Here is an 11,793-nt window from a genome sequence, read left to right on the forward strand (position 1 = left end):
TGATTTTGGTATTTGTTTTATTTTAATATGTTTAATGTTAAGTTGATGATTTCTTGATGGTGTTCCACATTGTTTAGCAATACAATAATTTAGCCTTTTCTCCTAAAGAGTCAGTAGATTATATTTATAATTATTCAAGGTCTTTCTGCACTTTCTTATTCTGCATTTGTTTATGTATAGGAACATTCAAAAGATGACGACAATCTGGATTCTTTGTTGGACAATGTAGTTGGACTTAAGCAGATGCTGGAGTCATCAGGTGATCCTTTACCTCTCAGTGACCAGGATGTAGAACCAGTACTTTCAGCTCCAGAATCTCTCCAGAATCTGTTTAACAATAGGTAAATCAAGTAATGTTTTGTATTTGAGTACATATTACCTATACAATGCTTGGAGGCTAGAGAGGGTGAACAAACTTTTTTTTTTTTTTTTTGGTAAAGGGTAAGTCAGTAAAAATTCTAGCTTTGCAGGTCACATATACCCTCTCTGTTGCATGTTTGCTTTTTTGGGGGAGTGGGGTGGGATACTGGTGATTGAACTCAGGAACATATCTCCAGCCCTATTTTGTATTTTATTTAGAGACGGTCTTACTGTGTTGCTTAGTGCCTTATTTTTGCTGAGGTTGGCTTTGAACTTGTGATCCTCCTGCCTCAGCCTCCTGAGCCACTGGGATTACAGGTGTGCATCACTGTGCTCAGCTTATTTTGCTTTTTTAAGAAAAACTTAAAAAAATATGCAATTGTAATAATAACGTAAATGATGCTGATAAAATGATGTGATATTTCGAATTTGTTTAAGGTAAGGGGAGGATGTGTTCAGGAATAATCCAACCCAAACAAGAGGAAATCAACATTTACTGAAGTTTATAAAGGTTTTAAAAGCATTTCTCATTCCATGTGCTCTTGTTTGCATATGAAAATTTCCATGTTAAAAATTAAGATTATAACAATTATTGTAACCTATGATTTCTAGTGTAATAAATAAATTGATTATGTTAGATTTGTAGACTACAGAAATGTATGTGTCTGGGAAAATTCATTATAAATAAACCAAATCACCATATGCTTCAAGAAAAAAAAATCCAAACCAATAGACAATGTACAGGATATATACCTCTTAATCTTTGGTGCATTATAGCTTTAATGACCTTTTTTTTTTTTTTTTTTTTTGTGGTAATGGGGAATGAACCCAGGGATGCTTGCCTCAGAAGCTGGGATTCTCTAGCCTCAGCCTTCCTGGTCCATTAGTGTTATAGATATCTGCTACCATGCCTGGCTTCTAATAGCCATTTAATGTGATAGAATTAAACTATGTATTTAGAAAAATTAAATATAGGCAGTTTCTGTACAGATTGGTACAGTGTAATGAACTTGCCATTTTGGAAGTAAGGCCAGGGGTCCATTTTATTTTACCAAAGGTCAAAAGTTGTTACAACAGGATTATTTCTGAAGTTACTAATTTTAAAGAATTCTTAATTATTGAATAGCTTTTTGAAATTGTCTGTGCTAATTTTAGTAGTACTTCAGAGGGTAATATTTTTAATTGTACCTTTCTGTAGCTTATACTTAGAAGATGAGCTAAAATATTTGATTTTGAAATTCTGCTTTTTACCAAATACTTTTCATTTCCTAGGACTGCATATGTGTTAGCTGATGTCATGGATGATCAGTTGAAATCTATGTGGTTTACTCCATTTCAAGCTGAAGAGATTGATACAGATCTGGATTTGGTATAAAGATTTTATTACCAAATATTTAGAAAAAAGTTACTGATTTTTTTGTTTCTCTGTGTTGTTAGCATTATAACAGTTTACATATTGTATAGCTGGTCAGGTCTACTTGATGATGAGTATTAAATATTATTATGCCAGTTGCCTACTTACCTGGTATGTAGAACTCTCTGTTTTTTATGCTAATTGTTTTGCTTCTTTTTAGTTAGTGATTTATATTTTGGGAATGTTGCTTTTAAGGAGGAAAAAAAATCACATTTTTATTTTTTAAGAATATTCTTTTTCTTTTTTTAATATTTATTTTTTTTTTAGGTGTAGATGGACACAACACAATGCCTTTATTTTTATGTGGTGCTAAGGATCGAACCCAGGTTCCGCCCGTGCTAAGCCGAGCACTCTACCACTGAGCCCACAATCCCAGCCCCAGAATCACATTTTTATGTAACTGCTTCAAAGTACTTTGTTTTCTTATGTCTTTAAGGTATAGAATAGAGAAAATTATCCCACAAAATAACAGTTCATTCTTCTTGGGGAGGCTCAAACCAGGGTATCATGCTTGTTAGGCACATGTTCTTGTTCTGCCTCATAGCTACATCCACAGTCTCAACTGTTCATTCTTGCATTTAGTTTTTTTTTTTTTTTTTGGTGCCAAGGATTGAACCCAGGGGTGCTCAACCACTGAGCCGCATCCCCAGCGGGGATTTTTTTTTTTTTTTTGAGACAGTGTCTCGCTAATAAGTTGCTTAAGGCCATGTTAAGTTTCTGAGATTGTCTTGAATTTGGAATCTTCCTGTTTCAGCCTCCCAAGCTACTGGGATTATAGGCATGCACCACTGTCTTAAAATAAAAAATGAAAAGGCTGGGAATGTGACTCAGTGGTTAAGCACCCTGGGTTCATTTCCCAGTACCATAATAAATAAATGAATAAGGTTGTTTAAAAATCACATATAATTCAATTAAAATTTCATTAAAGTATTAATATCTTTTTAGTATAAATTCATCAGTGATCCATTAGAACTGTTTTCCAGTAAGACCTATTCAGTGATGGAAATGTTTTATAATCTGTGTGCCCTGTTCAATACAGTAGCCAGTAGTAGCCTCATGTAACTTTTGTGGGATTGAAATGTAGCTAGTATGATTAAGGAACTGAATCTTATTCTGATTTAATTTTAGTTAATTTAGACTTAAAAAGTACTTGCAATTAGTGTCTACATATGGGCAGTACAGAGGTAAAATATTTGTGTTAAAAGGTGTAATTTTTGGCCGGGTACGGTGACACATGCCTGTAATTCCAGTAGCTCTAGAGGCTGAGGCAGGAGGATTGTGAATTCAAAGCCAGCCTCAGCAACTTGGTGAGGTGCTAAGCAAAGCAGTAAGACCCTGTCTCTAAATAAAATTCAAAATAGGGCTGGAGATGTGGCTCAGTGGTTGAGTGCCCTTGGGTTCAATCCTTCCCCCCCAAAAGTTGTTCTTTTTGTAACTTTAAACCATAAATTTGAACCATAACTGTCTTGCAGTGATCATTGTGACCATGGTTTAGAGAAATTTTAGGTCTCTTAAGCATGATAAGTTTGAAATGTAAACTATATTTTGTTTCTCTGAAATTACTTACATTGGAACTTCATTAAATACACAGAGCTTTGGGAATCTGTGGTGAAGATTTGTTTTATAGTAGAAATGGTCGTTATACAAGGCTGGCAGGGTACATAATTTTCAGATTCTTTTGGAAATGATCTGGAGGTATTGCAGTGTTAATTTATATGGAGAAATCCTGAGTTCCCTCTTAGGCAGCAGAAGTTCTCTAGATTTATAGTCCTGCTTTGAGAAGAGTTCCACTAAAGTAAATTACTGAATTCCTAAGGTTTTTTAAAATTATTGTTAACTATCAATGATGTTGCTTTCTGAAAAGATGAGGAGAGGTAGATCTATAATTTATTAACTGTGAGAGTTAAATATAATTTATAATTTCTGTAGTCAAATGTTACATTGATAACTACATTTAAGATGTATTTGTTTCATTTTTATGACACAGGTAAAGGTTGACTTAATTGAGTTGTCTGAAAAATGTTGTAGTGACTTTGATTTGCACTCAGAATTAGAGCGTTCATTTTTGTCAGAACCATCATCTCCAGGGAGAACCAAGACTACAAAAGGATTCAAACTTGGGAAGCACAAACATGAGACTTTTATAACTTCAAGGTAAAACTTTTTCTGCTAAAGATCTTATTTTAAGATAAATGCATGACTATTAAACATAGCACTTGAATTGTGAATATTATTTGGATATTTATTTATTTATTTGGTGCTGAGGATTGAACCCAGCATGCTAGGTGAGGGTTCTACTACTGAGCCACAACCCCAGCCCCTTATTTGGATTTTTTTTAAAAAGAAAATTTGGCTAGTACACATTCAGTATTTTTGTTATGTCTCTCTCTCTCTTTTTAACGCTAGGGCTTGAACCCAGGCCCCCGTATTTGCTAAGCATGCATTCTACCACTGTGCTAGCTCCAGCCCCTATTATGCTATTCTTTATGAAAGTTTGGAAGTGTTGAATAAGAAGTGAACTGAATTGTTTTAAAAAATTATTGATTATATAAAATGTGAGTACTATTCTTAGCTAGTTTGTTGTATTATTGCAGAAAGTAATATAGATACCTACAAAGTTAACAGAATTGGAGTAAGAAAGAAATGAAATTGAATTTTCAGTATTGCAAAATTGACTATTTTCATGAGAAATATGAAGAAAAATTGTTTCATGAAGTATTTTTGTTTTAATAGTGGAAAATCTGAATACATTGAACCTGCCAAACGAGCTCATGTTGTGCCACCACCACGAGGAAGGGGCAGGGGAGGATTTGGACAGGGAATACGACCCCATGATATTTTTCGTCAGAGAAAACAGAACACAAGTAGGCCACCATCTATGCATGTGGATGACTTTGTTGCAGCTGAAAGTAAAGAAGTGGTCCCTCAAGATGGAATACCCCCACCAAAACGACCTCTCAAAGTATCACAGAAGATTTCTTCTCGTGGTGGGTTTTCAGGCAATCGAGGAGGACGCGGTGCTTTTCATAGTCAAAATAGGTTTTTTACACCACCTGCTTCAAAAGGTAAGAACTTAGGTGTATTTTCTAATGGGTTAGAATATTGGACTATTAAAGTATCTGATTCAAATGGCAGATTCAGATAAAGTGTTTTTCTTTTACTTCAGTTAAACTGCTTGTAGGTCAGTTGTACTATTGGCACAATACTCTATTAAGTAGAATACTCTGCTTTTTAAGTTGACCTTTGATACAGTGTAGTTTTAGTGAGGAATGTAAAATAAATCTTGGCTAATTATTTTCCTTTTTACCCTGACAATTTTATTTGTCCTATGTAATATTCATACATTATTTTCACAATTGAACTTAGCAATTTCCTTGAAATTGTTCTGTGTAGTTCACTATTGCTTCTTATCTCTGCTTCCAAGTGTTGTATTTAATGCGTTTTAATTTTTTTTTTTTTTTTTGGTACTTGTATATGGACAGAATGCCTTTATTTTATTTGTTTATTTTTTTATGTGGTGCTGAGGATCAAACCCAGTGCTTCATGCATCCTAGGCAAGGGCTCTGCCACTGAGCTACAGCTTCATGTATTTTCAATTGTTTGAATATTTTAGAAACTGACTCTATTTAGATGAATTACTCTTTACTGGTGACTTGTCGAATTGTTTTTTTATAACTGCTGATTTAGGAGGATAGGGGGAACAGGATAGGAATTTAATAGCAAACACTTAAATGCAGTTTCAGGAACTGTTGTTATAAACACTATTTATAGTATTCTTGTATCAATCCCATGATGTAGGTTCTGTTAATACCCCACTTTACAGAAAATAAAATTATCCTTCAGGTGACTAGTGTTTGAATGCTGGTAGCCTCTGCTTATAAACCACTGGGTGATGCTTCCACTTTATAGTATATTCAGTTCATAGAATTTCAGTTTCTCTTCCATTACTTTTGATGGTTAAGAAAAACTTGTCACATCTGCCTTAATCCAACTGAGGTTGTGAAAATGTAGATTCTGGTTGCATTATTTGTGTTTAGGAAACTACAGTCGTCGGGAGGGAACTAGAGGCTCCAGTTGGAGTGCTCAGAATACTCCTCGAGGAAATTACAATGAAAGTCGTGGTGGCCAGAGCAATTTTAACAGGGGCCCTCTTCCACCATTAAGACCACTTAGTTCTACAGGTATGTGTCTTCCCTACTTGATACTACTGATAGAAGGGAAGTGAATTCCTTCTTTTCTATTTGTTGAATGACTCTTATTTGAGACAGAATAATTTAGAATGTTGACATAAATTCTAGAGTCAAGTTTATATCTGTGAAATAATGCCCAATACACATCTTCTGTCAAGGTAATCATATTTTTATATTTGGAACTACCATTTCATGGTGATGTGTTCCATTTTAATAATGAAAGTCAATCCTTATACTCATTTAACGTATTATACCTATTTAACCATAAAGTATTTTAAAAATTTGTTCTTTTTAGATATACATGACAGTTGAGTATATTTTGACATATTATACATACATGGAATATAAATTATTCTAATTAGGATCCCATTCTTGTGGTTAACTGTAAAGAATTTTGGTAATAGAAATGTCTATATGATTTATTCTGTTTTCGTTTACTTTTATTGTGTATATAAGAACGTATTGGGTTTTTTCAGCACTGAGGATTTAACCCAGGGTGCTTTACAACTGAGTTACATCTAGCCCTTTGAATTTTTTATTTTGAAATAGGATCTTGCTAATTTGCTGAGGCTGGCCTAGAATTTGCAGTCCTCCTGCCTTAGCCTTCCAAGTAGCTAGGATTACAGGTGTGTGCCACTGTGCCTGATTTGTAATCTTACTTTTTTCTTAAACATTACTATATCACATTCAGAATTTTTGCCAGAAGTAGCTTTGGTTTTAAATGCACATTTATTAAACAACAGTTTTATTTGGGATATAATTCTTGTATATAATGTACTTTACCTACTTAAAGTATACAATTCAGTGGTCTTTACCACATTCCCAGAGATTTTAGAAGAGTTTTTAAATAACAAAAAGAATCTGTGTGTGGTGGCACTTTCCTGTAATCCCAGGGATTTGGAAAGCTGAGGCAGGAGGGTTACAAGTTTGAGACCAGCCTCAGCAACTTAGCAAGACCCTAAGCAACTTGGTGAGAACTTGTCTCAAAGTAAAAATTAAAAAGGGTTGGGGGGGATGTGGATCATTGGTTAAGTACCCTTGGGTCAATCACTGGCAGGAGGGTTAAAAAAAAAAAAAAAAAGTAGAAGAGGAATTCTTGGTTTGAACAGTGTCATAAATTTGTTTTTAATTATTGTGAAAGAAAAGGATGATGGAACTAAAAATATTCTTTCTTTTATAGGTTACCGCCCAAGTCCTCGAGACCGTGCTTCTAGAGGTCGTGGGGGACTTGGACCTTCCTGGGCTAGTGCTAATAGTGGCAGTGGAGGTTCCAGAGGAAAGTTTGTGAGTGGAGGCAGTGGTAGAGGTCGTCATGTACGGTCTTTTACACGATAAAAATGCTTTGGGGAACATCCTAAGTGTATATGGACATTTCATGAGGACAATAAAAAGACATTTAAGGACCAATTTAGACTTAGCAGTTATCTGGAGACATCTGAGAGAATATTTTTATCTGAAGAAAGCAGATTTTGTTTGATACCTAACCTAAGATTTCAATAAAAAGCCAAACTTTGTATGTATGTTTGTATATATTTTTCCCCTTTTTTATATGACTATTTATTTAGAAAATTTCTAGGTAGAAAGACTAAATGACTTGTTTTGTATTTTTCTTGCCTATGCCACAGATGTTCCCAGTCTTTCTCAGCCCATGGCACCCTTTAATGTCACAGTAATTTTTTTACAGCATACCTAGGCCAAAAGAAATATCTGATACTTCTGTTTATTAAATATTTAGTTAGGTCCAGGCAGTTTATGTTAACATCACTAGTAACTGCGGACATTGCACACCATCTCAAAATTTGGAATCAGCAGCATTTCCTTCTCTACTATGCTTATTTCATAGTACTTTTTATCCAACTGCTGAAAGTTTTACAAAGATATGCTGTCATAGAAAGGAATATAATGTTATCTAATGTTGAAAATGTAAACTACCTCAAATTAGTAGTGTATGTGGTGTCCAAATGGTGTTGCTATGTTTCCTCACAATTTTAAAATATTCTCTGGCCTTCATGTTAATTTACTAAGGTGCCCTGGTAAGGTTTGGGAACCATACCGGTACCAAAAGAAACAAAACACTTCTCTCTCCCATGTTACATAGAAAGACAAACTTACTTTGTGTTTCAGCTTTGGACCTTCTGATGTTGTTTTATTATATAGTTAATTAAAGCCTGAAATGAGGCATATCCTGATACTGTTATTTTGGGAATCAGAAACATCTAATAAATGCTGGACTTTATATTCAGAAGTGGAGCTTATGATTTTGAGAAAGTAGCCATATCCCCAAGGTATGTCTTAACACACTGAGCCTATATAAATGGCATAAAATATAGAGTTCTCAAACAAAAAAATACGTGTATGAGTCTTATTCCATTCTTTTATCACTCTTTGTTTTGGGAAATTATTTGTGAGTAAATAGGAAGTCTCAGTTCTTTTAAGAAAATGCCTTAAAGAAAAGTTCAGCTCTAAAAATTCTGATGTTTAAGTGAAAGGTAGTGGAAATCTTCATAACTAATGGTGTCCAAAAACCAAAGTGTCTTAGCCTGCTCTCACTGCTATAACAAAACACCACAGGCTTAAGCAACAACATTTTCTCATTTCTGGAGACTTAGAAGTCTTAAGATCAGGGTTCTGGCCTGATTAGGTTTTCATGAGGGCCTTCTTGCTTTTTCTCACACAGTCTTTCCTCAATGGTTTCCTTGAGGAACAAGTTCTCATGTCTCTTCTTCTTTTTAATAAGTGTACTAATCCTATCATGATGATCCTACCCTCAGTCTAAACCAAACTTCCCCAAGGCCTCATCTCCTATTATGCTCACATACAGGGGTTAGTTTCAATATAGAAATTTAGCACATAAATTAATCTAAACCTCCTTCAATCCTGAAACCTAATAGGTTCATCTTCTCTAAAGATATTTTTAACATATTAGATGAATTAGAAATTTGTCTATAATGCCTGACACAAATACATGTTAATGTTTCCTAGGTAACTTTGTTTCTTGAATGAGAAGATCTGACTATATATAGATACATATTTTATGATATTTTTTCCATAAAGTTGAATATAATCTCAAAAGAAATATCAGAGAACTGTTTTTGCCTTTTAAGTCTTTTAGGTTATTACCCAGTAATGCCGGTCAGCAAAGATAATAAATTATTAGTGTAGAAGCAATGTCAGGAAAATTTGAAAATGTCCTGAGTAACTGAAAGTTTCTAGATAAATGAGAAGGGAAGGAATCCAACATGTTGATCACCTTATTTGCATATATCACTCAGTCTTTATAACAATTCAGCAAAGGAGGTTTAATCCTTATTTTCAGATGGAGAAAGCTAAGGAGCTTGACTCAGATAAACCAGGTGCAGATTATACGTCTATAATCCTAGAGGCCGGGGAGGCTGAGGCTGGAGGATCGTGAGTTCAAAACCAGTCTCAGCAACTTAGCAACTCAGAAGACCCCGTTTCTAATAATGTATATTAAAAAAAGGGGGGCTAGGGATGTGGCTCAATGGTTAGGCCCCCCTAGGTGCAGCCCCCAGTAATCCCCCTGCCCCCCACCAAAAAAAAAAGTGGTAGAAATAGTATTTAAAACCAGCTTGGCTAGTTCCCAAATTCCTTACCTCTGGACCATTTTGGAAAAGTAAGAAGCTACTTTTTAGGTTAAATATTAACAGAATTAATCAAATGGAAGTGGAGTTTCAAAGAATTATTTATTTTTAGTTTTGAGACAAGGTCTTGCTTAAGTTGCCAAAACTGGCCTTGAACTTGTGATCCTCCTGCCTCAGCTTTCCTGTGTGGCTAGAATTACAGGTGTTCAACACCCCACTTTGCCGTGGCTTTCATGTTAAAGCAAAAGACAACCCTAAAATAACCAAATGAAAATTCTTAAAATGTTTTCAAGTTAATAAATCTTGACAATTATTTGAGTTGGCAAACTATATTATTCTCCAGTGAAGGTCTCTTGGTTTGCTGGAGAGACTTTGGGAGTATTTTTGTAAAGATCTGAACTGAAGTAGGCTTAATGGCTCTCCTACTCCTCTCCCAAGTCTGCAGCTGCTTTAAGTATTTATCCTGGGGTGGAGCAATGTCTCTTTAGACATTTTGGTAACCCCGGAACGGGACACTTGCTGTTTAAGCATTTCACCTGTCCCTTCTTGAACAACTTAGGGTTCTCTGAAATTTATTATTCTCTAAGTTAAATAAAAAATTGAAAATAATTCATCTGAAAGAATTGTATAAAACAAAATTTTATCTCTGAAGCTTATTCTGATGAAAAAGTAGGAAAATTAGTAATGAAAAGAGCTAGGTATTAATCCTGGCTTGGTTAATGAATCATTAATTTGCTATGTGTTATGAACAAATCATCAGGGATCTTTTAAACACATGAATTTTAGGGCTGGGGTTGTGGCTCAGTGGTAGAGTGCTCACCTAGCACCTGTGAGGCACTGGGTTCAATCCTCGGCACCATAAAAAAATAAATTAAAAACTGTATTCTGACATATAAAGCAATTAAGTAAAAAGCAATTTAGAATTGATACAGTGTTACTAAAAGACAAATGAGATAACAACTGAAAAAAGAAGGGTTGCTGGGCACAGGGCCCATCTGTAACCCAGCAACTTAGGAAACTGAGGCAGGATGATGGCAAGGCCAGCCTCAGCAACTTAGCAAGTCCCTGTCTGAAACAAAAGTTAAAAAAGGGGCTGCAGGTGTAGCTTAGTAGTAGTGAGGCCCTGAGTCCAATTCTGGTACTATTTCAAAAGAAAAAAAAGAGGAACCAGTTTAAAAGGAGGTCTCCAAATTCTTTTTCTTCTTTCTACCTCCCAGGATGTTGGTTGTTTGCTAACCAGTTAGCTGTCATTACCATGACTAATAAATAATGCTTTTTAACTCAAAATTAAGATTTACAGGGAGAGGACAAATTAGGTCTTGTTTTCTATAGAACAGTATCATAACGTGGTTACTACTATCAATGATATATTTCAAGATGACAAGAAGAGCATGAAATTCCCAATATAAAAATTATTAATGTTTAAAGAGATGGTAATCATGATTTGATTATACATACATATATATATATATATATATATATATATATGTATTGATTTACTATTATTTGTCCTATAAATACCTCCAATACTTGTAACATCACTTGAAACTGAAGATAACATAATATCCTTACAAAAAATATTTAGTGGTGATATACTTTGGTATTTAATGATTAAAGATGGAAATGAGCCAGGCGCATTGGCACACAATGAGCCCAGGAGGCTGAAACAGGAGGATTGTGAGTTCAAAGCCAATCTCATCAAAAGCAAGGTACTAAGCAACTCAGTGAGACCCTGTCTCTAAATAAAATACAAAATAGGGCTGGGGATGTGGCTCAGTGGTTGAGTTCAATCCCCAGTACCCTGCCCCCAAACAAAAAGATGGAAATGAACTGAAGTTTACCAATATGTTTCTTTAAGAAGCATTTTTTTTAAGAGAGAGAGAATTTTAATATTTATTTATTTATTTTTTAGTTTTTGGCAGACACAACATCTTTGTATGTGGTGCTGAGGATCGAACCTGGGCCGCACACATGCCAGGCAAGCGCGCTACCGCTTGAGCCACATCCCCAGCCCACCAATATGTTTTTTTCTAAAGATGTCTGAGTCCTCTTAATTATTTGTTTGTTTGTTTGTTTGTTTTGGATGGGGGATTGAACCCAGTGGCACTTTACCACTAAGCTACACCAATTTTGGTTTACCACATCACCATTTTAAAATTTTTTTAATGTTTTAGTTATAGGTGAACACAATGTCTTTATTTTACTTTATATGGTGCTGAGGATTGAA

At 34.8% G+C, this 11,793-nt stretch overlaps 1 protein-coding gene across 3 annotated transcripts in view; it reads left to right on the forward strand.

Annotated features, from left to right (window-relative positions):
- Virma (vir like m6A methyltransferase associated) overlaps window positions 1-8,200 on the forward strand; it is a 65,304-nt gene extending 57,104 nt beyond the window's left edge. For 2 of the 3 annotated variants that reach the window (XM_027948073.2, XM_071602239.1), the window contains 6 exons: window positions 181-341; window positions 1,633-1,729; window positions 3,762-3,928; window positions 4,508-4,839; window positions 5,812-5,955; window positions 7,145-8,200. In XM_027948073.2, the coding sequence (XP_027803874.1) occupies window positions 181-341; window positions 1,633-1,729; window positions 3,762-3,928; window positions 4,508-4,839; window positions 5,812-5,955; window positions 7,145-7,299 (1,056 nt within the window). In that variant the 3' untranslated portion in view covers window positions 7,300-8,200. Of the gene's footprint in view, window positions 1-180; window positions 342-798; window positions 882-1,632; window positions 1,730-3,761; window positions 3,929-4,507; window positions 4,840-5,811; window positions 5,956-7,144 lie in introns of those variants that run through there. The other variant, XM_071602240.1, reaches the window with a different exon arrangement.
- Window positions 8,201-11,793: the final 3,593 nt, after the last annotated feature.

Source organism: Marmota flaviventris, chromosome 15, assembly GCF_047511675.1.
Source record: "Marmota flaviventris isolate mMarFla1 chromosome 15, mMarFla1.hap1, whole genome shotgun sequence".
Classification (NCBI taxonomy): Eukaryota; Metazoa; Chordata; class Mammalia; order Rodentia; family Sciuridae; genus Marmota; species Marmota flaviventris.